We start from the raw sequence: 24,571 nt of genomic DNA, 5'->3' as shown, positions 1-24,571 counted from the left end.
GAGCATCACTGTGTCAGTAAAGTCACATGACAGCAGTCAGGTAGGGGACCTACTGGGGGAGGTCAGTTATGTCTGTAACTGCCACATACATTGCATGCAAAGAATGAAATTATTACTGAGGGGTCATAAAAGGGGTAAGTGGTGGAATTTGATGGCATAAAAGGGACATTATTGGGCATAAAAAGCATTTTGACGAGCCTGGTGGCATAAAAGGGGCATGTGGCTGAATCTGACATAAAAGGGGCATGTGTCTGTCCTAAATAGGGCATGTGGAGCAATCTCTAGGCATAAATTGGGCATATAGAGGCATATGGAAAAAAAAGTGTATATGTCTGGCATGAAAGGGGCATGTGAAAGAGTCTGATGGCATAAAAGGGGCATGTGGTCCAATATGGAATAAAAGGGACATGTGTCTGGCATGAAAGGGGCATGTGAAAGAGTCTGATGGCATAAAAGGAGCATATGGTCCAATACGAAATAAAAGGGGCATGTGTCTGGCATAGATGGGGCATTTTGAGAAGTCTGAAAGCATAAATTGGGCATGTGGAGGAATCTGGAATAAAAGGGACATGTGTCTGGCATACAAGAGGCATGTGGAGCAGACTACTGACATAAAAGTGGCATGTATCTGGCATATAGGAGGCATGTGGAGCAGACTACAGATATAAAAGGGGTATGTGCAGCAATCTGGCATAAAAGGGATATGTTTCTTGCATAACAGGGGCAGGGGCATAACAGGGGCAAGCAAAGCATTTGAATAAACCTGACATACAAATACTAGTTTCCAATCTCCGGGCTCAATGTTCACATTACGTTTGCTAGCACTGCTTTTATTTTGGTTGGTTTTGTAAGTACCACATTATTCATATATGAAGGTCACATATAATTATATGTTCATAAATTCATACCTACATATATCAAATAAACTTTAGGTATCAAAGCTTCATTTTTAGAATTATTTGGAATGCTTTGTTAAATGAATGTGCAATTATTTGTTGCACTGATACTTTTATGCACATTTATCATGTGACCTTGCCGGTTTTGTTAGTGTGTGTTTCCTCTTATATAAGCCAAAAATCCCTCAAATAATACTGGAATATAGGACCATTGTATTAGCTTACAGTGTGTGTACTTCAGAAACGTCTAAATCTATCAGGTCACAGTTCATCCTATCTGCGGAGATATGTCTTGCATAGTTAGTATTTATTTACTGAAATCATGCAGTCTTTTATTTACTTCCCATGATAAACCTTTCTTCCATTATATTTTCCCAGAAAAGGGATAAAACACATTAGGAAATTCTTTTCTTAACAATAATCTCAAGAGCATATCTAATTGAATGTCTGCAACAAAAGGCAGCAGACAGGATGTTTTCATCGATGAGCTTGGCTGTCCATGGTATTTTGAATCCTGGATAAGCAAATCTTTATTCATGCTGTGTGTTCGCCCTTTTGGCTTTGGCTGTTTGTGGGCACTGGGAATATCCAGGTACTGTATATACACCTTTGTTTTATATCAGGTATGAAGTGTTCACAGAAGAACAGGCAGCACTAAGTGGCTTAGGTGAGGCACTTACTCAAATTGCTGTACATCACTTTTAATTAATTGTAACTAAGGTTCTTCTTCTGGACAGTATGTTAGTGAGCAGCAAATAGACACTAATCTAAGAGAACAAATGTAATCTCTGATTTATAGTTTTTGAAACCAATTTAATATTTTCTTTTCCACTTATTACGTAAGATAAACAAAATGATTTGTTAATTTAGACTATTTGTGGAATATTGATGAAGCAGGGTTCTAGAGTTATTTATTTTTTTTGTTCCAAAGCCATGGATTAGCTAAAGACCTCAGGTAACAGCTGAAACACCACCATCACTAATAATATCACACCTACTCTATCCATTAATGTTTCACCAGCACTGTCTTTATGGGGTTTATATGAAATCTAAATCATGTCTCCTCTGCTTCTTTTGTCAGTGTCTTTTACTGTTCCGTCTTATTTACCCTTCTCATGCCTGAACTACACCAGAGCAACCTTTAACCCAGTGGTTCCCAAACTGTGCGCCGCGGCACCCTGGGGTGCCTCGGGACACTTCAGGGGTGCCTCAGGTTGGTGGTCCAGAACCAAATCAAATTCTTTATGGTCAATGTAATGTAAATATGTGTACAAACAGAAGCACAAACCTGTCCACCACTATATAACCAAACCTAAGGATGACAGGTAAGCACAATTTACTTCACTGTATTACTTTACTACAATACAAGTATTACTCTTCAGGTTACAGATCCAGTGGCGTATCTATAATGGGTGCAGTGTGTGCGGGGCACACGGGGCCCTGGGTCCAGGGGGGCCCCGCACCGCACACACTGCACCCATATTTTTTTTTAACATACCTGTCCGAGGTCCCGCGTCGGGTGTCACTGCTGCTCAGAACACCGGAAAAATGGCCGCTGCGGCCATTTTCCGGTGCTCTGCGCATGCGCAGTGGACTCCAGGCACACTCTAGTGCCCGACGTCTACTAATGCTCCGGTGGCTGGCCAGCCGCGTCTGTCGGCTGCCAGCCACCAGGGAGAGAGGAGGGGGCCCCGCACGAGGAGTGCACACGGGCCCCCTCCTCTCTTAAAACGCCCCTGTACAGATCCGTGTGTGGTCTAACATGGTTTGACTCTGAATACTGCTATTTGAATCCCTAAATGAAAATGTAGGAACTCACATGTAATGGGATTAATACACACTCACAGGGATAAGCCACCTTTTACATTTATTAGGAGGCCTTGTATCATTAGGGCCTGAAACCTGATAAATGATGGACTGTGTATAAGAAGCAGTTTAATTTGAAAAAGGTTTGAGAAATGTAACTGAATATGATAAATAAAAATAAAATACAAAATATGAAGAATAACAGCAGCAACAGTAACATGGACAAATTGTAAAGAAACAGGACAGGCACCAAACACGTGGAACACTCTTAGACTTTCCCTGGAACTCTAGGCTTGGTCTGGGCTCACAATTCTCTGGGCTTGTACTAGACTCATTTTGTTCTTCTGGGCTGGTACAGTATTTTGTTCCCTCTTTTTCCTCCAGGCAGCACTGCATGGCCCACTACTGCTGTAACCTTATCCTCCTATGAGAATCAACTTCAGGGACCTGCCCCCCAGGTAAGCACAAGGACAGGGGTTACAAATTAAATATACCTAATGGACGGGTTCGTTATGAAATACCGGCAGCTCAATAGTTGCCGGTTCAAATCCCGACACTGGATCCCCGAAGACTGATGATCCCAATAGGGGCGTTAAGTATACTCTTTCTACCCTTCTCCCCCTTTAGTGCCTAACCCTAACCTCCCTTCACGCACCCTAAAACTAACCCTCCTGGGGTGATGCCTAACCTCCCCCCCGGTGGTACCTAACCTTAACCTTCCCTCCCCGTAGCATAACCCTACCTGGGGGTGCCAAACCCTAATCTCCCCCCAGGGGTGCCTAAACCTAACCCCCCCATCCCCGGGGACAGTGCACTACTCTCTAGACGTTCGGGAACGGCTCTAGACGTTCGGGATGGCGAGGGTTAGGATGCTGACACCAGTATCCTGATCTCCTTCTGGATATCAGCGTTGACATTTTGCCGGGTGACAGGATTCCGGCGTCCATATATCAACGTCCGGGATCCCGTCCGCCAGCAAATTGACTAGTGGACATTTAGAGAAATACAGTACTGCGTGATTTATAGTAAAAAGCCTCATTTAAAAGCTGCAAAGTTCTAATCCTAAGAAAAATGCTCATTATTATTATAAAATACAAGCCAAAAAGTTAAATAAATTTGAACATTTACAGAATATATAGTAGTCGTGCAGCAGAAATATAAATCAAATATATGCACTGGGTAATTTATACTCCACAGCATGGCAGAAATGTAATTTGCCTTGTAGTTTGCATTAACTTCACTGTTGGCCGCAAATGGTCTCAGATGATATTCAAGAGACTTCTAGATTCTAGATGTGCCTAGTGACCATCCAAATATGTACATCGTACATAGGTATGCTATCAAGTGATGTATTCTTGGTGTACTAACACAAACAAACTTGAAACAGATTGTCACGTGATGGTACGGGACATTTAGCAATAGCAGCTCACCCAGTCAGAGCTCAGAACACATATTTTGACAAGTTGGTCTGGTGTAACGGGTCCTGTGCATTTGAAGCCATTGTCCACAAGAGGAGGGGAAAAAATTGTCAGAGAGCTGTGAGCACAGAAGTTGCTGGGGGAGTTTCTGGACTCAGAGCTCCACCCTCTGATGCTAGAAGAGATCTGTACCTGGCATTTTTTGTTTAGTTATTGGTCTCTGGTTCCTGAGATAGTGCTGCACCTTGCTACTCTGTCTGCAGGTTTACCTTGTCTTTGTCATGCTTGAGGGTTGGAGTTGGTTGGAACAGGCGTGGGAGGCTGAAGGGAAGCCTATGGAGGTGTGATTGATTTTGGGTGGCTTGCGCCAGGACTTTCTCATGCAATGAGGGAAGATATGAGGCAGTGGAACTGCTGGAGGTGATGAGCCCAAAGGCAACGACAGTGGAACAACTTTATTAAAATGGAAACTGAATGGGAACTGTAGTGGTAGAATCAAATAGGAACCAATGTAGTGGCATCAATGATATGGAATTGGTGAAGCATGGTCAGATTGGAAGCAATGCTGTAGAATCGATGGAATAGAATCGGTGATGTGGGATTGATGAAGAAGGATCATATTGGAATCTATGTTTGGAGACAATCGGATTGGAACTGATGTTTGGAGACAGTCAAGTTGGAATTGCTGTTTGGAGACAATCAGATTGGAATTGATGTTAATGAATTGAAGAACTAAATTGATATGAGTCCGATGTTGATGAATTGATGAGCTTGATTGGTTGGGACCGATGTTGATGAACTGAAGAACTTAATTGATATGAGTCCGATAATGATGAATTGCTTAACTTATCAGTTGGGCCGATGTTGATGAATTGAAGAACTTAATCGGTTTGAGACCGATATTGATAAATGCAGTACTGGATCGCTTTGGGACCGATAATGATGAACTGCAGTACTGGGTCGGTTTTGAACCGATAATGATGAATTGCAGTACTGGATCAGTTTGGGACTGATGATGATGCATTGCAGTGCTGGGTCGGTTTGCAACTGATGATGATGAATTGCAGTACTGGATCAGTTTGGAACCGATGATGGAAGTATTGGATGGGACCAATGGTTGGATGTATCAGCTGGGACCGATGGTTGGACATATTGGCTGGGACCGATGGTTGGAGATATTGGGCCTGATTCAGACTTGCTCGCAAGCGCATAGTGCTCGATGGTCGGGCAGTGCGCATGTGCGGCGTGCGCGAGCCGCGGAGCGAGTGAGAAATTCACTCGCTCCGGGGCTCGCTACAAATGGGGCGGCTGTCGATGTTGATTGACAGCTCGCCCCGTTTTGTAGGCAGGTCGGGGGGGTGGCTTGCCAAACGGAAGCGTTCCCGAAGGAACGCCTACCATTTGGGGGCGGCCCTACTGACATCACTTGTGATGTCAGTAGTGAGCTTCCTGCTCTATTAGAGCAGGGAGCTCACTGGGGCTTGCGGCAGACGAGACCCTACCACAAGGGTCTAGTCGCAAGCCCGATGGTCAAGATGGTCGCGACCATCACCTGGCTGTGGGTGACCTAGCGAGCGGCATGAAGGCTGGACAAAAAAAATAAATGCCCTTCAGACCTGCAAGCTGCCTCTGACAGTGAGCGGGTCTGAATCAGGGCCATTGTCTGGGACCGGTGGTTGTAGTTAGGAACAAGTCTCAGTGGATAACCCAGACTGGAGCAGAGATGGAATGGAGACTTGCAACCAAACTTGGAACTGGAATCACACGGACTAGAACTGTTCAGATACAGAGTACCTGGGAGCTCAGCACACAGCTGTAACCCTCAGCAGAAGCGACATTGTATTGGCAATGGAGGCCAGTCAGAAAATGGAATTTATAAGGGTGGATCCCCAGGGATTGGATGCTGTGATCAGCTTGTCTGGGGGCAGCACTCTGAGTGGTGGAGGGGAGTCAGGTGACTGAATCCAACATGGCTGTGCCCATACTGAGTTTTGGAGGGAACTCAGTGTGTTTACTCAGCATGCTAGCACTCAGGCTGCACACCTGAGTGCACAGAGCAGGAACCATGTGGACAGACCTCATAGCCAGCTGGATGCGATGTGCAATGCAGGAGGACCTCTGCATCATCCATGAGTGATGTGCGGTCACAGCGCGAGGTGGGCCTCAGCGCTAGCGGGAACACCAACGCAGAGGTAAAACAGTAGTATATGGGAAAAATTAGTCAGGATCGTGACAGTCTTCTTTTCTCACTTTGGGGTCTCTCAATAATGGGATTGAGAATACTCTACAATATATCAATGAAACACTAATCATTTATGCCTGTGACAAATAGATAAAGAAATGATCTTGAAGATAATGACCCCCCCACACACACCAAAAAGAAAAAAAATACGCAGAGAACAACCAAAGAGGGCAAAACAAACCCCAGGATGAGCAGAACAACCAAAGAGGGCAAAACAAACCCCAGGATGAGCATCATACTATATTTTTGTAAACATGCACTTTGGGATCTACTACTGAAGACCCTTGGTATTTGAGTCACAAAATATTGTCATTGTTTATCACCGCATATAGGCCCTCATTCAGAGCCGTACGCTCTGAATGAGGGCCACCCTCCATAAAAATGGAGCGTCCTCCTGGACGTTCGTATAGCTGTGGGTCACCACCCACAGCCTATACGAGCGTGCAGTTTGATGGCCGCGATGGTCGTGACCATCGAAACTGCGAGCCGGAGCCTGCGGTTGAGGTTTTCAACCGCAAGCTCCGGAGTGATTTTGGCTCTATCAGAGCCAAAATCACTCCCACTGACATCACTAGTGATGTCAGTGGGCCGGCTTCTGACGGGAGGCGTTCCCTTAGGAACGCCCCCGTCAGGGAGGCACGCCCCCGGCACGCCCACTAAAGGGGGCGTGCTGTCAATCAACATCGACAGCATGCCCCCTTTGATCAGACACAACGAGCGAAGGAAAGTCCTTCGCTCGTCGCGTCTGGCGCATGCGCACGACGGAGCTCCCTCCATCGTGCGCATGCTCAGTGCAGAACATCGACCCACTTGCGAGCGGACAGCCGCTCGCGAGTGGGTCTGAATCAGGGCCATAGTCATTAGAAATGTCTTTTCAGAGTTATTTATGAAAATTCTGTTGTCATGATAGGGGCTCCAGTGAGAATAGCTTTCACTGTCACTTTACTGCTGAGTTCTGACCCAACTTATCTACTACAAATACACGGCCATAATATGAGCTGCTGGGGAAGAAAATTGTAGTCTACTAGCTATTATCTAAGTTTTTCAGAGCTTGGCAAATTACTATAGTTTGCTGATTCCATAGACAATTATAAAAACAGCCATATAGGCTCCTTTATTTCGTGGTCATGGTTATTTTCCCATAACTGTTGAAGAAGTCGAAATAGCCATGATCTGAAGTTATAAAAAGAATTTACTACCAACATTCTTTTCCATGTCTTCCACCTTCTATTTTGATTTAGACATAAAAATACAAGAAGGAGGGGGAAAAAGCAGAATAAAGTGGACACATTTTTCGACAAGGCAATCAGACACAAGTAAGGTTAAAATCTAATAATCTTGTCTATTTTTGTGCAGCTGTCTTGTACATGCAGATGAATAAAATCCAATAATATCTGCAACATGTTATTCTAAATATGAATAGAACATTCTGTCTGTATTCTCCCCTTCACGAAATGAAACTGCCCTCTGGCTCCTCTTGTTGAATAACAGTCTATTGTGCAGTGTCCAAAACTCATAAACAATTTACAAGTCCCCTCAATTTCCTTGGGTTGGTTTGATTGCTACTTGTTTCTATTAAAATATCTTTTGATAAGAGCCCTGCTGTGCAAAAGATAGGGAGTTAAACTCTATTTTCTGCATTGCAGTCCAAAGATCCACTTGTTCATTTTAATCTTTTTCTTTGTCTGCAAAACTAGGACACCCATGCAACCTACAGTTTGCCTAGAACATAAAATCAATCCCACACTTCATTTTAAGTGCCAAATAAGTATACTATTAAGAGGAACCTATTTTTACTGTACTTATACTATTAGGAGCATATAGTATTTACCACAATCCGGTTGTGGTGGGATATTTTCGCCTAAATTTGCATTGCGAATTTAGGAAATATCACTTGGATGTACTAAAATTTATATAAGGGAAAGAGCTTGTGAGAAAGCATTGTACCTGCGAATATTCTCCACACAGTTCTCAGGGGGTTTTTTTTGCAAAAAATATTGTGAGACTGTGCCTGCGCCTCTGCCAGTTACCACTTTACCCCTCCTGGCCCTCCACTTGCACTTACCTATATCATTGCTGATCTGGTGAGCTCCTCTGTGACATCTGATTGCCAGGCCTCTGCTCTGTGACCCCGGTCATCTGATGTGTGCTGTAAACTGAGATGCTGGTTTATAGCACACATCAGATGAGTGGGGTCACAGAGCAGGAGCCTGGCGATCAGCTGACAAGAGTTACAGAGGAGCTCACCGGATCATCGATCACTTGTCCCTATGTGCAGTAAGTGTTTTTGTTTTTTTTACTATGATTAGCCTGTGGTCTATAAAGACACACAAGGCTGATCACAGGCGCTGGCTCCCGACGCTGTTCTGCCTGTCAGAGAAGAGCTGGAGTAAGTGAAATAGGGGGAACCTTAATAATGCCATCTCCAGGTGGCATTATTATTGCAGGGCTCCCCCTCATTATTTTTTCACAATTAGATTTTAGCAAATTTGAGCACATCACATTTGTCATTACAAGTATGGCAAATGCAATTTGCTTACTAAAGAATATGGGCTTGGAGGACAAATTTGTGGTTTCTCCTCAAACTGCACATTGATACATTTAGGGGATACTAGAATAATGTGAAAAGGGTGTGAAAACACTAGTTTTCAGATTGTTTTAGTAGAAAAAATTTTGATAATATGCCCTTTAATGTGGTTTCATCAGAACTAGGGAAACCCGGTGGCAACCGCCTTAGTTATGGTGAATATTATGGATATTAGTTACCGAGGCTATTATGGAGATAATGAGTCTGTAATTTGAGTGTTTTTGTCATAAAGAGTTCTGCTAAATATGGTGGAACAACCACATGGCAGAATGATGATGCATTGTGAATGGTGGGTGGATGTTTTGCCACATAACTCCAAATCGAAGCAACCAATTACAATGCCAATATTTGTCCACAAATCTACGGACCAGGACCTTTAATTTTGGTTTATGATGTGCCCTGCTCAGACAACGGCATCATAGCAATATGTCACTCATAATAGTCGTCCTTCAGCTATTAATATATATATACTACTTATCCAGGCCTGGGCCGGCTGGAGGAGCACGGCGTAGGCCCGGATCAGTGTTACATTGGGAAGGCAGAGGAAGGAGACTGCTGCTGCTCGGCGGCAACAGTCTCTCTCACCAGGCCTGCACATACTGCAGTCTCTAACCAGCAGCAGTCTCCACTCTCTCCCTGCAAGTGTGGCAGGGGGGACAATAGCATTAATTGCCCCCTAAATCTGCCCCTGGCCACCTGGCGCCATGTACTTTTTAAAGAAATGTGTACCCGGGCCTGTCACGGCTGTCAATGGCCCTGGAATACTTGCTGTATTATAAAGAGTTTAAAAAAAAAGATATGTCTGATGTAAGCCTGGTACAGATTGTACTGATGCTTCCGGCTCAGCAAATCGAGTTGGGTACGCGACCCCGCGCACACAATACTGGAGCTCAGAATCCTGACGCTGAAATCCTGACTCGTTTGAAATACTGACACCTGTAGGTAAGTACTATAATGCTGCCCATACACCTACACGACCAGCATAAGATCCGATTCATATACGATTTCTCTTCGATTCCCCGGAGCTCCCTGGCAGTCCCGGCAGCATGTTTGTTGTTTTTCTTTAGCACAGGATCTGTCGTAAGATCGATCCTGTGTCTCACAGGCTCATTAAAAAACAGTCATTGAAATGAGTTGAATTGCTGCACGATTGATCGCATGAACAAAATAAACGGCATGATCTGCACACGATACGATGGACAAGATGTGCTGCACATCTGATCATGCAATCCGATTATAGGAGCTGCGCATCGGATCGTATCTTACTAAAATAATACACGATTTTCACAAGATCCATCTTATGACTCATTGAAAATCGGGCAATTGGTCCAAAATCGTGTAGGTGTATGGGCACCATAACCCTACTCCTAACATCCCATAAACCTAACCCTCCCCTCCTGCAGCCTTAACCTAAGTCTCCCCCTCTGCAGCCTATCCCTAACCCTCCCCCTGCAGCCTATTCCTTACCCTCCCTCCACAGCCTAACCCTAACTTACCCCTAGTGAATAACCCTAAACCTAACCCTAATACATCCCATTGGGATGTCAGCGGTCGTTATTCTAGAGCCGGGATTCTGACTGCTGTCGTAATTCCGACGCAGCCATTCTGCGCGCCGTCATCCTGACCATTGGGATGCCAACTACATCCCCAGCAAATCACCATAAATAACCTATCTTAATGTGTGTTTGATTTATCCTTTTCTTTTCCCGTGTGTGCGTCCAACTCCAAATCAGCTCCCCTGTCTTTTTGCATAAATATGTCTAAAGGTGCTGTATAAACAAACACGTGTTTTAGTTTAATTGTTTCTGTGTACAGTATATTTTGTTTAAGAATCACACATATAAGCAAGATGACCTATGACACTGATTTAGAATCCTGTTTGTATCTGAAGACTCAGTTATAACAGTAAATTATATAATTTGTTTTTTTACTGAAACCACAAATGTCAATCTTTCTTATCCACACTGCATCTGTAAGAACAGGGACCAAACACTGTTATGCTATCACAGGCAGTGTAAGTTGAAGCATGTCACTAAAGGCAGAAAGGCATGGATAACACTGGCCATAAGTTATCTGGGAAGAGGGATAGACTGATTTAGAGGTTGGTGATAAGGGACTTTCAGTCTACCTAGTTATTCTGCCTTCAGGACCAATATTAATGAAATGGATTACATCTCCTAATAGAGGTAAAGTCAACTTATCACAATTGCAAGTACTTATTGTATCTGATTAGCATGTATCGTGAGATGACCCGGTATCAGGGGGTGATTCAGCTGTGGACGGAATTGCAAAGCTGCACGCAAGCAGCTTTGCAATTCCGTTCTTTCTAATATGCAAATGCAGCAGGAGGTGTATGACACCCACTGCTGCATTTGCGATCCCAGCACTGCAACTGAGGTCACAGGCTGGGATCACCATCAGTCGCGATGATGGACAGTGCCGGGCCTCAGCTTATTCAGGCTGGCCAGATTGCGAGGCCAGGAAGCTGTGTCCATGGACACAGCCCCTGGCTTTGCCACTCCCAGAAAACGGGGCAGTCACGCTCCATTTCCTGGAAAGTCGGCCGTCCCTGCCCCATCACTGCCCCTTAGATGCCACTGCCTGTCAATCAGGCAGAGGCATACCAGTGGCTGCGTGCAATCATGCAGGACCTGTTCTGCACATTCGCAGAAGCGGCCCTGCACACGCAATAGGGGATCTGTGTTCAGCATTGCACTTATGTGCAATACTGCATCAGCCCCTCGTATAAAGAATTAGCAAAGTTTGTTTAATGGTAAATTGGTGTTAGTTGCTGTAGGCCAGTGTTTCCTAAACTCATTCATCAGGGAGAACAGTGCATGTTTTCCAGGTCTCCTCACAGAAACACAAGTGAAATAATTAGCTCCACCTGTGTCAGCCAGTAATGAATACACCTGTGCACCAACTAGGAAAAATGGAAACCATGCACTGTTAGTGCTCCCTGAGGAATGAGTTTGGGAAACACTGCTGTAGGCACATATGGAGGAAGGTATGGGTGGTGCAGTCAGCAAGGGTGTGACACTCTGGGCATGACACAGCCCCTACCCTAACCTGCCATGTTCAGCCAGCTGCTGCTCATTGCATAAGATAATGGTGCTTAAGCCCATCAGCTCCCAACTGTCATCTGTTTGAAAAAATGACAGTTGGAGATGATTGGCATGAGCAAGTTTTATTATATGCAACGAGTTTTAAAACCCATTGATAAATGGGCCCAAAGTACCAACCCATCCTACTGTAACTGCCATTTCTTAAACACAGCCTGTAAAAAGACAGTTAATAGCTGATTGGTTAGTACTTTATCTCTTTCCACTTTATATCCCTCAAAGCTTTGATAAATCTTCCCCTAAGCATTGCAGCATATGTTTAATAGTAAATACTTGGCATTTTGATGTATGCATTGTTAATTTTTTTTAATATACTGTAGAAGCTGCAAATATGGTAAATTGAATATTACATACAGGTAAATACAATAGATATTTTCTGGAATGAGAAGGGAGTGATTAGCACATTACTACCTTCGGCAATATAAAGCCACATTTGTTATGTTTGATTTTAAGCACAAATAAGAAAACGAGGCAAGTGAGGCAATTCAATCTAATTAAAGCTGGGCATCCACTATACAATTTTCTGTCAGATATCTGTCCAATCTGGCTGTTTGGAATGAAAACCTGGTAATGTATGGGAGCAAATGACAGTCGATTATATGATTTTAAACACTGAAAAAAAGACAAAAAAATTATTAAAATTGGTTAAATTTGTGTGTTTTACTATTAACCAATTTGTCTGAACAACCGTTTTTGGCTATTTTCCAGTGTTTGTGAGCAAATGGATGATTGTCAATAGCTCCCTTAAATACCTGCATTCTCACAAATACTGGCTCAGGCCACAAAACAGCTGCCTTCATAGGGCCTGAGTCAGAGGAGCATGCAGGGTCAATGCCACATGCATTTGGCCAATGCTATAGGTTTGCGCATGCATCTAAATCACACAGCGCATGCGTGACGATATGCGGAGATGCAGCACAGATTTGGATGCAAGAGCTGTGGATTTCAGTGGGTGTTCCTAGGAGGTTATATGAAGGTGGCTAAGCAGACATGGACGTGTTGATGTTGTGACGCTGAAAGCGGCTGCATCCAAATATTCACAGCCGCTCCCACAGGAGTCCATGGTCAGACGGAGAAACTGCATCTGCACTAAGGCTGGGTACAAGTTTGGATGGTGCATCCGATGGTGCATCCGATGGTGCGTCTAAAGACACACAAAGATGGAAATGCACCGTCTCAAAGACGCTACAAGTTGGCATCTCAGTTTAGAATAAATTGGCCGTGGCATTAGCATAAGCCGCAGATATGGCAAAAGATGCAACCGGGTCTGCGAGTGATTGACTGATTGAGTGACTGACTGACTGACTGACTGACTGACTGACTGATTGAATCAGGCCCATAGTGTGTAGCAGAAAAAACAAAAAGTAGGTGGCGCTAATACTGTAGATCACAGCAGAGGATTTAATAAATAATTTTAATGATCCATAATCAACAGTACATGTCCAATATTTTATAAAAACTCCCAAAAATGGGATAGTACAATATCAAATGGGAACATATTATCTAACCCAAAAATGAGGGAAAAACACACATAAAGAGCTGATTTAAAAAAATATGTGACAGGGATCAATGTGATATCACCAATCAGACAAAATAGAATGTCGCTGTTTCCCTAAAGTCTCCATAGTGTGTAGCAGACTGCAGGGATTTTATTCACTATGGCAGGGCCGAAACTAGGATATCTGTCACCCGGTGCAAGGCAGTCATTTTGCGCCCCCTCCCTTCCCGTACCTGGATTTTGGCCTTGCTCCTCCATAAGGCAGTACACTAGTCAGACGTCCCTGGTATAGTGACTAACATTAATCCACACACCGTAATGCCCATTACACATTATGCCACACTGTAATGTCTATTACCAAAGTGCCACTTACATATTTGCCCCTGACACCATTTTATGCCCCACAGTAAGGCTTCTAATTACTTTAAAATTACCTGCTCGTTGTCAAGGGTTTTATGCTCATTACCAGGGGTTCCATGCTCGTTGCCAGGAGGCTTCATGCTCCTTGCCAGGGGGTTCATGCTCGTTGCCAGGGGGTTTCACGGGAGAAGACCTTTCTGCATCTTCTCCCGGCAGCTGCGCTGGCCTAACAGACATTAGAGGTCCAGTAGGACCTCTAGTATCTGTCTCCTACTTGATGGCAGCCATTTTTGGAGGGCAGTTTTCAGCAGAGCCCATGCGGATGGCTAGTACGCATGGAATCTGCTGCCCCCAAATCACCGCGCACTACAAGACTGCGTGGGGTGTGCAGGGGCTGGGTCAGCCCTATTTCACCCCCTGCATCCCGGCACCCGGTGCACGTGCACCTCTAGCTCCCCCCTAGTTGCGGCCCTGACTATGGAGAAACTGTATGGAAGTATGATGTAACAGAGTATAATTTACCATTACTGTAATCCATTTCCTATAAGTTACTTTTAGAACCATTTTACTACTGTTTGTTATGCTGCCCCATCACTACTGGCATTAGTAAGTGCTGCAAGCAACAAGCAGAGATCCACATTAACGTGTTGATGGTCCCATCAACAAACTACTTCCCTTGTGTGGCAGTGCCTGTCAACCAAGAGTAGTTTGTAGTGACAGTTGTATGCCCATATACAGTGTATATATATATATATATCTATATCTATATCTATATATATATAAAATATATATATATATATATACACACACACACTGTGCATATACGGCAAATATACTTTTTGAGGAGTCATATGCATCTCAGCCACATCTCACCTTACAGCTGGCTGGGTGTGACTGGGTGGCAGCTTGGCTAGCTTATATAGCATGAGGGCATATTGTGGGTGAGAACGCAGACTTGTGGGCTATTCAGAGTTGTGCGTATAAAAGATGCATTTCATTTCAATTGTATCTCCTCTGCCAAGGATAAGGCTGGTGTAACTGAGTGATTATAACTACTTTTACAGGTGAATGGCTAGAGTCAGTGCTGCCAATTCTGTATACTGGCCGAAATCCCCATTTATTTATAAGCACGCATTGCAGTTGTGTACAACTCTGAAACAGCCCGGTAATTTATATGTATAGCATTAACTGTCTGTTTCCTCCAATGTTCGTACTTCAATCCATGTTTCAGCAGAATTCTCCTGAACAAAACTCCTGCTGTTGTCCATGTTATATTCCGCAGCATCCTCTCCAGCTATTACAGCTGCTCTCCTGTAGAATGGGTTTGATGTTTTGCCTGCTTTCATAGTTCAGTACAAACATAAGGACCATTTCTTCGGATGAAAGGTAAATCAACAGCAGAAAATCTTTTGAAGGCCAGGGACACATACACCATATGCAGCAAATTCTGCTAGGTATTAATAGCTAAATTCAGTTTCTTAAGCCATTTTGAATTACTTCTAAACCTGGAAAGGATATCTATTAAGGTAAAACAAGATAAATAAACATGTGACCCTTATCTGTTGTGGAACTAGTAGTCTCAGTGCACCCTTTCTTACAAAGGGAGGGGGGAAGAGAGAGAGAGAGAGAGAGAGAGAGAGAGAGAGAATAAAAAAAGTAGGGGTGGTGGTGTCAGTGACAAACCTAGGTGTAAGTGGATGACTGAGGTGCTTATATATGGGAATAAGATATTTATCAAAAATAGGACACAGAATACACAACGCTTCCACATGAAGGAGTACTAAAGTATTACACATGAATTTATGTCATTTGGAAGTATTGTGTCTATCCTGTTATTTTACAAATAAGCATCTTATTCCCACATATCACTATCTCACTCATTCATTTACACCTAGGTGTACCGTTGACAATACCACCACTATTCATTAGCTCTCAATATCCAGTGACACTTCCACAGAATGCAGATCCTCTACCCTTCTCTCTATGGGGTCTATTCATTATGTTAATGAAAGATAATTACCAATCCATCTCCACGCGAGCTCCGGAGCAATTCATCACTGCTGCGGAGCGTAGACAGTTGATCCGAAAATCAGATGTCTCCCCAAAGTGCTTTCGGAGCAGTGAGACAAGTGTGCACACAAAATGCATGCATACAAGAGCCCCAACATCCGGCAGAAGGAACTGGACAGGGCTGGAGGGATCCCTCTTCGCGACACAGGACTCCTGTGTCATCTGAAGATGGCGAATGCTCCCGCACTTAAGCTCCAAAATATTGTATTTTCTGAGCTTGATGAATTCTGTCCCCTTACTAGTGTATGGGGACACCGGGCCATTCCGCCAGAGGAAGGTAAGCAGGAGATATCTCCTGCTTTACCTTCTCGATGAATGGCCCGATAACTTCATTTTTACAATTGCAGGTGAAAATGTTAATTTTAACCTGCTTTTGTAAAAATGAAGTGATGATGAATAGGCCCCTATGTAACAAGCACTAGCGCTGGAAATAGCTGTTGATGGGGGAATGGGCATGATATACCGCCGGCCGCATGGCCGGTGGTTCGATACCCATCAGCGGCAGCCCGACAGGAGCAGATTGCAACGCAACGGAAGCCCGACAGCGCTGGAAATCCAGATCGTAGATAGGTAAGTATCCACTAACCTAACACCCCTAACCCTAACCCTCCTTAGGGGTGCCTAACACTAACTTTCCCCCCAAGTGCCTAACCCTAACCACCCCCTTCCCCGCTGCCTAAACCTAAGTCCCCCTGGGGGGTGCCTAACCCTAAGTCCCCCCCGGGGGTGCCTAACCCTAACCCTCCCTCCCCCTAGCCTAACCCTAACCCTCCTGGGGGGGTGCCTAACCCTAAGTCCCCCCCGGGGAGCCCTAAACCTAACCCTCCCCCCACGCGGCTGTCCGCAAGCGGCGCCCGGCATCACTACGATCGTGATGCCGGGCGCCGGTCTCCCGGCGTCGGGGAAATGCGGGCATCTCCATCTAGACGCCCGGCATTTCACCCTTGCCGGGATAAGACAGTCGGGAAGCCGGCTGCCGGTATATAGGACAGCAGTGGTACAAGTATTGCTGTCTGTCGTGTTATTGCTAACTTCATCACAGGAATGTGATAAGAGGGATCAGATCGTAACTGGGAAAATTTTTTTATTTTTTAAATAAAGTATTTTTCTATTATATTATTAATATTATTAATACATTTTTATTTAATATGTTCATTTATTTTTTTCTCTCTTTTAATTTTAAAGTGTGGCCGGTAGTCTAGCCTGGGTTTTCAGTGCACTTCACATGTGTAAACTGACAGAACTGGGTCATGCATGCCCAGAGGAAACCAGGACAGTAGTCAGGTAATAGTCCTCTTACTGCTGGCAATAGTTTTACCACTTGCCTGGTGTGGTCGCATCTGTTGGGATCAGTCAGCAACACCCACTGGACAGAAGCTGGAAGATTATCCGGCCCCTCTGCACTTCTGGATCCTCCCCCAATGAGTGCCGATCACTGTTGGTCGCAGTGATCGGGCAGCCCGAGGATCCAACCCACCCACACTCGGCGCCCCAGTGTGTCCTGATATGTGATATACAGTATATCGACAAAGCTTGATGTTAGTAAATATCAATAATAATTATAGTGACCATAAAATTGCTATTTTTATGGTGTAATGTATTTAAAATGAAAAAGTACAAAAATGTTAATTTTTTTTTAAATAAAATCGTGTTGGATAAGTTTTAAATAGATGTTCAGGACCTAATTCAATTCTAAAAACAATTTCAAATTCTGAATGGTTTTTGGAAGAAAATATTAGCCAGTAAAATAGTTAATGATAAATTGGATAAAAATCTACCTCTGCCATACAGTACGTTGCAACTTAAATTCTTTTTTACAGACCAATCATGATAAATAGACCTGTATGTGACAGGAAGTACAGCCTCAACAGTACTGATAGAAACCAAACCAATATCTAACAACAAAAAGATGAAACATTTTTTTGAAGGAAATTCCACAAATGTGCTTGTGTAAACCGATGCTTGTTATAACTAATGGTGATGTACACATATATTCGGGAAAGGGGGAGTGTGCACTTGCATTTCTTTTTTCCTATATTGTACACATATATTCGTCTATTAAAAAAATCCTATTGGACGAAAGAAAAAAAAAATCTTCTGCTATTGTTAAGTGCACTGTTTGTAATTATGTTGTATTAAGCAGAACACAACCAATTGGTCCTATGAATTTAACAGAAACCCTATTACAAGAGTGATAATCATTTTAAATATTCTGCTGTAGTAATATTAGTTGACTGACACCAGCAAAAAGAAGCAAATTGAAATGTATTTTGACGTAAGCAATTAGGGCCCCATTTACAAACGAAATATAACCGCTTTAGTGCTCGCTAAAGGGGTTATACCATCTTGCTGTATTTAGTAAACAGCGGTAATCTTAGATTACCGCTGTTTGTACAGCATCGCTCTCGCCATATAAAAGATGGCGAGAGCGATGCGGGCCCCAATGCCAGCAATGGAGACCCGGCGGTGCCTACCCGGCTTCAACGAAGCCTTCCAGGCACTGCCGGGTCTCCCTGTCATGCACATGCGAGACGGACCGTCGCGCATGCGCATGACCCTGGAGCCCCGTCGCTGGCAGCGTTAGGCTGCCAGCAGCCCAGCTGAGGACCTCGTCGAGGACGAGGATTCTGCTGGACTTCGCGGGACCTCGCCGGAGGGGTAAGTATTACTAAATACCAGTGGAATTTTCGTTTGTATCACAGTGATACTAAACGAAAATTCCCGCTGGTATTTCCCTTCGTTTGTAAATGGGCCCTTACTGCTTTAAGAAAAAAACTCCACTGAATTACTGATGTTTAGTTCACACTAGTGTGTTTCCAATCCTGTTCCCATTCCACCCCAACTCATCAGCCTGCCTCAATGACCAACACTGACCCAAAAATAGAATTTGTCAACAGAATGCAATAAATGTCTCTTACCCGACTAATATCCATCCCTGAGTCACAGCTTAAGGGCTGAGTAGAGGTTAACCCATTCAGGCCTATAATTGTTGAAATGATCCCTCTGTCATCAATTTTTCGTATCATGGTACCGTCAACAAAATATATGAAGCCATGAGCATCCACTGTAATGCCTGTTGGAGGAGATCACAGTTAAGCTTGCTGATCAAAATCATCCTGTCAGATTAATGTATACAGCTGAAATTACATATACAGGTTTTAAAATATACAGTATATATATATATATATATATATATATATATATATATATAAAAATAAAATCTATAGCATCTTAAACAACCAAACATGAAGTATATGGTTTTACCTTGTTAAATTGGCTCACATTGTAGCATTTATTGATTAAAATAAATAGTAATGTCTTATTTTTTTACCCAGTATGATGGCAGGAATGTTATTCGAGAACATAACACATTTTCATGAATGTAATTTATATCGATAACCTTGGAATTAACAGCAGAACACAACCTACACATTGTAATCTTTACACAGCTTGCTGCGCTACTGTTTATTTTATTACAAGGAAAATAACAATTGTTTACACTCCAGCGACTATACATTTGTACAGCATTCTTGTACCAGCTTTTGTGCTCAGCGCCAGCTTAGGTACACTACACTAAGTCAGCATACTGTGTAGATACTCTTGCTTGCTCTTCATGCACAGAAGGAGCCACGGCACAAAAAACCCTTGGTCACAGTCAGGTGAAAGCGCTATGTAATTTTAGCCTGAATCCGAGATGTACACAATGGCGATATTCACACAGATCAATCGATTGCTGGCCATTGCACATGCATGTAAGTTGCACTGCGCACACGCAGGGAATGTTTTGCAATTATGCTCGCACAGAGGATACATTTGCAAAGTGAGTGACAGGTAGTCAGCGTTTGGTGGTGGTAACGGGGGGTGGTTAGGCAAACGCAGGCGTATTTGATAATTTAAAAGCTGTTTCATGGGCGTTCATAAATTAACTATTGTGATCTCCTTCGCAGCATGAGATCTCTCTGTATGTCAAGAGAAGAAGCTGTGTTTGACACGGGTCAGACTTGCCGCATATGCTGCATGGCTACCCCATCTGCGTTGATATTACCAATGTTTACATTAGTGCGTGACATTGGACGCATATGAGAAAGCAGCAGTGGGCGTCCCTAAGCTCGGGTAAGCTTTGGAAACATTAGTATATTTGACTTTCCTGGCTTTATAGGAAAGGCTTGTGCGACCTTCAACAAATGAAAGTAAGGGCATAACGCTTACTTTATTGCTAGTATCATTGAATTATGCTTTTATATTAAATTATCCACTGTAGACCTTGACCCAGACATTTTATCTACCTCTTCAAAGTCACAGGTGTCATTTTGTGAAAATTGGTTTACAGTCTGTTATTTTTGCAATGTTAGATAGTAAATTGCTGATTGGTTGCTGTGCATTACAGCTCTTTTTACATGGCTGTCTGCTGATCACATATCATGAATGTTGTCCACTATTAGTAAACTTTAGAACACTAGTACACCCCGTCAAAGCACAGAATTCTAGTACGCCCCATCAAAGCACAGAATACTAGCACGCCCCGTCAAAGCACAGAATACTAGTAAGCCCTGTCAAAGCACAGACTACTAGTATGCCCCGTCAAAGCACAGAATACTAGTACGCCCCATCAAAGCACAGAATACTAGTACGCCCCGTCAAAGCACAGAATACTAGTACGCCCCGTCAAAGCACAGAATACTAGTATGCCCCATCAAAGCACAGAATACTAGTACGCCCCATTAAAGCACAGAATACTAGTACGCCCCATCAAAGCACAGAATACTAGTACGCCCCATCAAAGCACAGAATACTAGTACGCCCCATCAAAGCACAGAATACTAGTACATCCCATCAAAGCACAGAATACTAGTACGCCCCATCAAAGCACAGAATACTAGTACGCCCCGTCAAAGCACAGAATACTTGTACATCCCATCAAAGCACAGAATACTAGTACGCCCCATCAAAGCACAGAGTACTAGTACGCCCCATCAAAGCACAGAATACTAGTACGCCCCATCAAAGCACAGAATACTAGTACATCCCATCAAAGCACAGAATACTGGTACGCCCCATCAAAGCACAGAATACTAGTACGCCCCATCAAAGCACAGAGTACTAGTACGCCCCATCAAAGCACAGAATACTAGTACGCCCCATCAAAGCACAGAGTACTAGTACGCCCCATCAAAGCACAGAATACTAGTACGCCCCATCAAAGCACAGAGTACTAGTACGCCCCATCAAAGCACAGAATACTAGTACGCCCCATCAAAGCACTGCTGATTAAAGGAAATCTGTTTTTTGGAAACAGTTTCTTTTACATTTATGTAATCAGAATATTTTTTAACAGCATTCTGAGACTCACTAGTGCATTCCCAGCAGGGATTATCTACTACTAATTAGGCTATCCCAGCCATGCTTAGAGTGGTAGAAGGTAAAGTAAATTAAATGTTTCTTTTTTTTCTTCTTGCACCATCCAGTCAGTGCTTATTTTCAAGGGACATCCTGATTTCCACAGGCTAAAACTGGCAATACTGTACATTTCAAAAATGGGCCACTTTATTGCAAAACATAGGTGTGATCTTGAAGAATAATGTTAGGTATTGTTATTATTATTATTATTATTACTATTATCATCATCATTATTAATAATTTATATGGTACTACATGGTGTCTGCAGTACCTTGCAACATACATTAACAGAAACAGTACAGACATAATAAGATATAAAGTACAAAAGAATTACAATTCAGAACAATACAAAACGTAAGAGAATACAAGGCATATATTCATTACTGTATATACAGTATCATATCCAGAAAGGCTGTGCTGCCTGAACCCAAAAGTTCAATGGCGCTGTTGGGAAGGAGGAGGAGAAGATGGTATAAGTGAGGAAAGGAAGCACATGAAGGAAGAGTTTCATAAGACTTTCATAAATTTCGATTTAGACCATAAAATAACTGATTTCACACTAATAAATGTTATACTTTTAAACTTATTTCACTGAGTGTGTTCACCCTTTTTTGCGGTCACATACAGTAGTCTCACACACTGCATTATACCCTCTCTTCTATCAAACATCATGATAATCCAAAACATATTTGCCTACTCTCCCAGAATGGTTGGTAGACTTCCGAAAATGGGGTGGTGCTCCCAGCCACCGGGAAGAGTAAGCAAGTTTCCCGAGTCGGCCGCCATCTGTCCACAAGCCGCCCACTTGTAAAAGTGGGTGGTCTGCTTGCCCAATGACGTGATTCATCATGGACCCACCCATGCTTCACAATGCCGGTAATCACTGCATTGTTTAGTTGGTGTGGAACCATGATGATGCGATCATGTCATCATGCCATTCGGCCCGTCCACTTTCCTACAGCACATCCCCTTACTGATCCAGGAAGTCGGCAGATATGATCCAAATTCTAAAAGCAGTGATAGGAAACCAGATACACTTTGAGAGTCACACTGGGTGGTCCTTTATTATGCCAAAAGTCAGAATTTTATTCTTAATCTCAGTAATAAGTACAATAAATACAGGTGATCAATTAATTAGATGTAATAACATATTAGTAAGCATCAGGGCCGTAGCTAGGGTAGTGCGGCCAGTGCCATTGCACAGGGCACCACAGGTCAGGGGGTGCTGTTTGGGCCTGTCAAATTTCTGTTTATTATCATTCTTGCTTGTAGTTTCCTCTTATTTCATCCCCAGCATCTCCCATCTCATCCCTGGCCCTTCCCCATGAATCCATGGCCCTTTTTTGGGTGCATTATGTCCCTTTGAAAAATGAGGGGGGCGCCAATGCTCTTTCTGGCACAGGGCATCAAGAAGTCTAGTTACGGCTCCTGTAAGCATTTTAACAAACAATACAAGATATAGTAAACTGACAGCAAGGCAGGAAGGAGCTGGGGGTTGCAAGTGAAGGCTCAGAGGGCAGCATGTGGCCCTAGAATCAGGGGCAGAACTATGGGAGACAATGGAGGTATGGGCGTTTCTAGAGAGGAGGGGGCCCGTTTGCAGTCTCCGACATGGGCCCCCTCCTCTCCACCTGGCGGACGGCAGTGCACTGAACAGTCTATAGTGTATGCACAGGTCACAGGGAAAGTAGCCTCGGCGGCCATTTTTCCTGTACTGGTCAAGCCCAAACAATGGGAAAATGGCCACTGCATCCATTTTCCAGTCGTTTTACAGCGCCGGACCCCCCATGCCACGTGGGACTCCAGAGAGGTAAGTAAGATTATGGGTGCAGGGTGTGCGGTGCATGGCCCCCCTGGACCCAGGGGCCCGTGTTCCCCGCATGCCCTGCACCCATTATAGATACGCCACTGAATGGAGGTGCCTGCCACCGGGCTCCAGCTCTGAAGGGGCACCTCCTGTATTGTCCACAACATATTCACCTCATGCCTGTCTGCATGCGAATTGCTACATTACAGTGTCAGCAGCTGTGACAGGGGGCACCAAATTATAACTTGCCTCTGGGATGAATTTACGCCACTGCCTAGAATGCCTGTTGCCCATCTCTGGTATATAGCATATATAGCATATGTTACACAATGTATGATCAGATATGTACAGAATATTGACAAGAGCCCACAGAATGATGCATATTAATATTTCAATGTCCAAGGTCTACAGCAAGGGTAATCAAATGCAGCACTCCAGCTGCTATGGAACTACACATCCCAGCATGCCCTGCCACAGTTTTAGCACAAAACTATGGCAGGGTATGCTGGGATGTGTAGTCCCACAGCAGCTGGAGGCCCGCATGTTGCATACCTCTGGCCAACATTCTCTTTACTCTAGGTGTATTGAATTAAGGGGTTTATTAATTTACAAAAAAAAACAGGTTGCTATGAAATCTCTTACGGATTATGCAATTAATTTTTTCTGTTTCACATCACTAGGCCACAGATGTCCAGCTGCCGACATTAATATTACATTTCCAAATGCAAGAGTTATTTCCCAATGTGAATGAAACTAAAAGCTAAAATAAATAATCCATTGAAATGGAGACAATTATTTGCATATACAGTTTTGTTGCCTTTCATTTTACAGTTCTAGACTCTTTCCGATTATTCTTACTGTCAGTATATTTGGTGTTTTATTAAGACAATTGCCCCCCATCATAATTCTGAATATTGAAATCTGTGTAATTCTTTTTCACTTTATATTGGAGTTTTTGAATATGGAAATCATTAATGTGTCCTTAACCTGTCCCTAAGGCTACATCTGTCCCAGCTCAAGTTAGGATTTGTACATAATAAAGATATAGACATCTGTATGTTTGCCATGGTGAATTGATCATGTGGATTTTGCACTAAGCAGTATGATTTTACTGAGGCAATGAAGCTTTGCTCAAGTGCAGATCTACAAGCAATGCTTGTCTTTGTAGGTCCGAGCAAGTTTATGTCAGAAGCAGCCATCCATACAAACTATGCAGGCCATACATCTACAGTCTGACTCCCTGTTCTGGCAACGTCAATCCGATCTGTTGATCAGCAATATCAGCAGACATCGATGATCGGTGATCTGTCAAGGAATCTGCAAAATACAGCATGTTAAAATTCCCCGACATGCTTATTGTGATAATAT

The 24,571-nt window shown here is 43.5% G+C and overlaps 1 protein-coding gene across 3 annotated transcripts in view; it reads right to left on the bottom strand.

Moving 5' to 3' along the window:
- LOC148511753 (teneurin-1) overlaps nt 1-24,571 on the bottom strand; it is a 658,333-nt gene that overhangs the window by 79,328 nt on the left and 554,434 nt on the right. For all 3 annotated transcript variants that reach the window (XM_088482875.1, XM_088482876.1, XM_088482877.1), the window contains one exon: nt 18,918-19,072. In XM_088482875.1, the coding sequence (XP_088339001.1) occupies nt 18,918-19,072 (155 nt within the window). The remainder of the gene's footprint in view (nt 1-18,917; nt 19,073-24,571) is intronic.

This window comes from Taudactylus pleione, unplaced genomic scaffold (genome assembly GCF_031769625.1).
Source record: "Taudactylus pleione unplaced genomic scaffold, aTauple2 ptg000296l, whole genome shotgun sequence".
In the NCBI taxonomy this organism is placed as follows: domain Eukaryota; kingdom Metazoa; phylum Chordata; class Amphibia; order Anura; family Myobatrachidae; genus Taudactylus; species Taudactylus pleione.
This window is presented reverse-complemented; position numbering and strand designations above follow the sequence as displayed.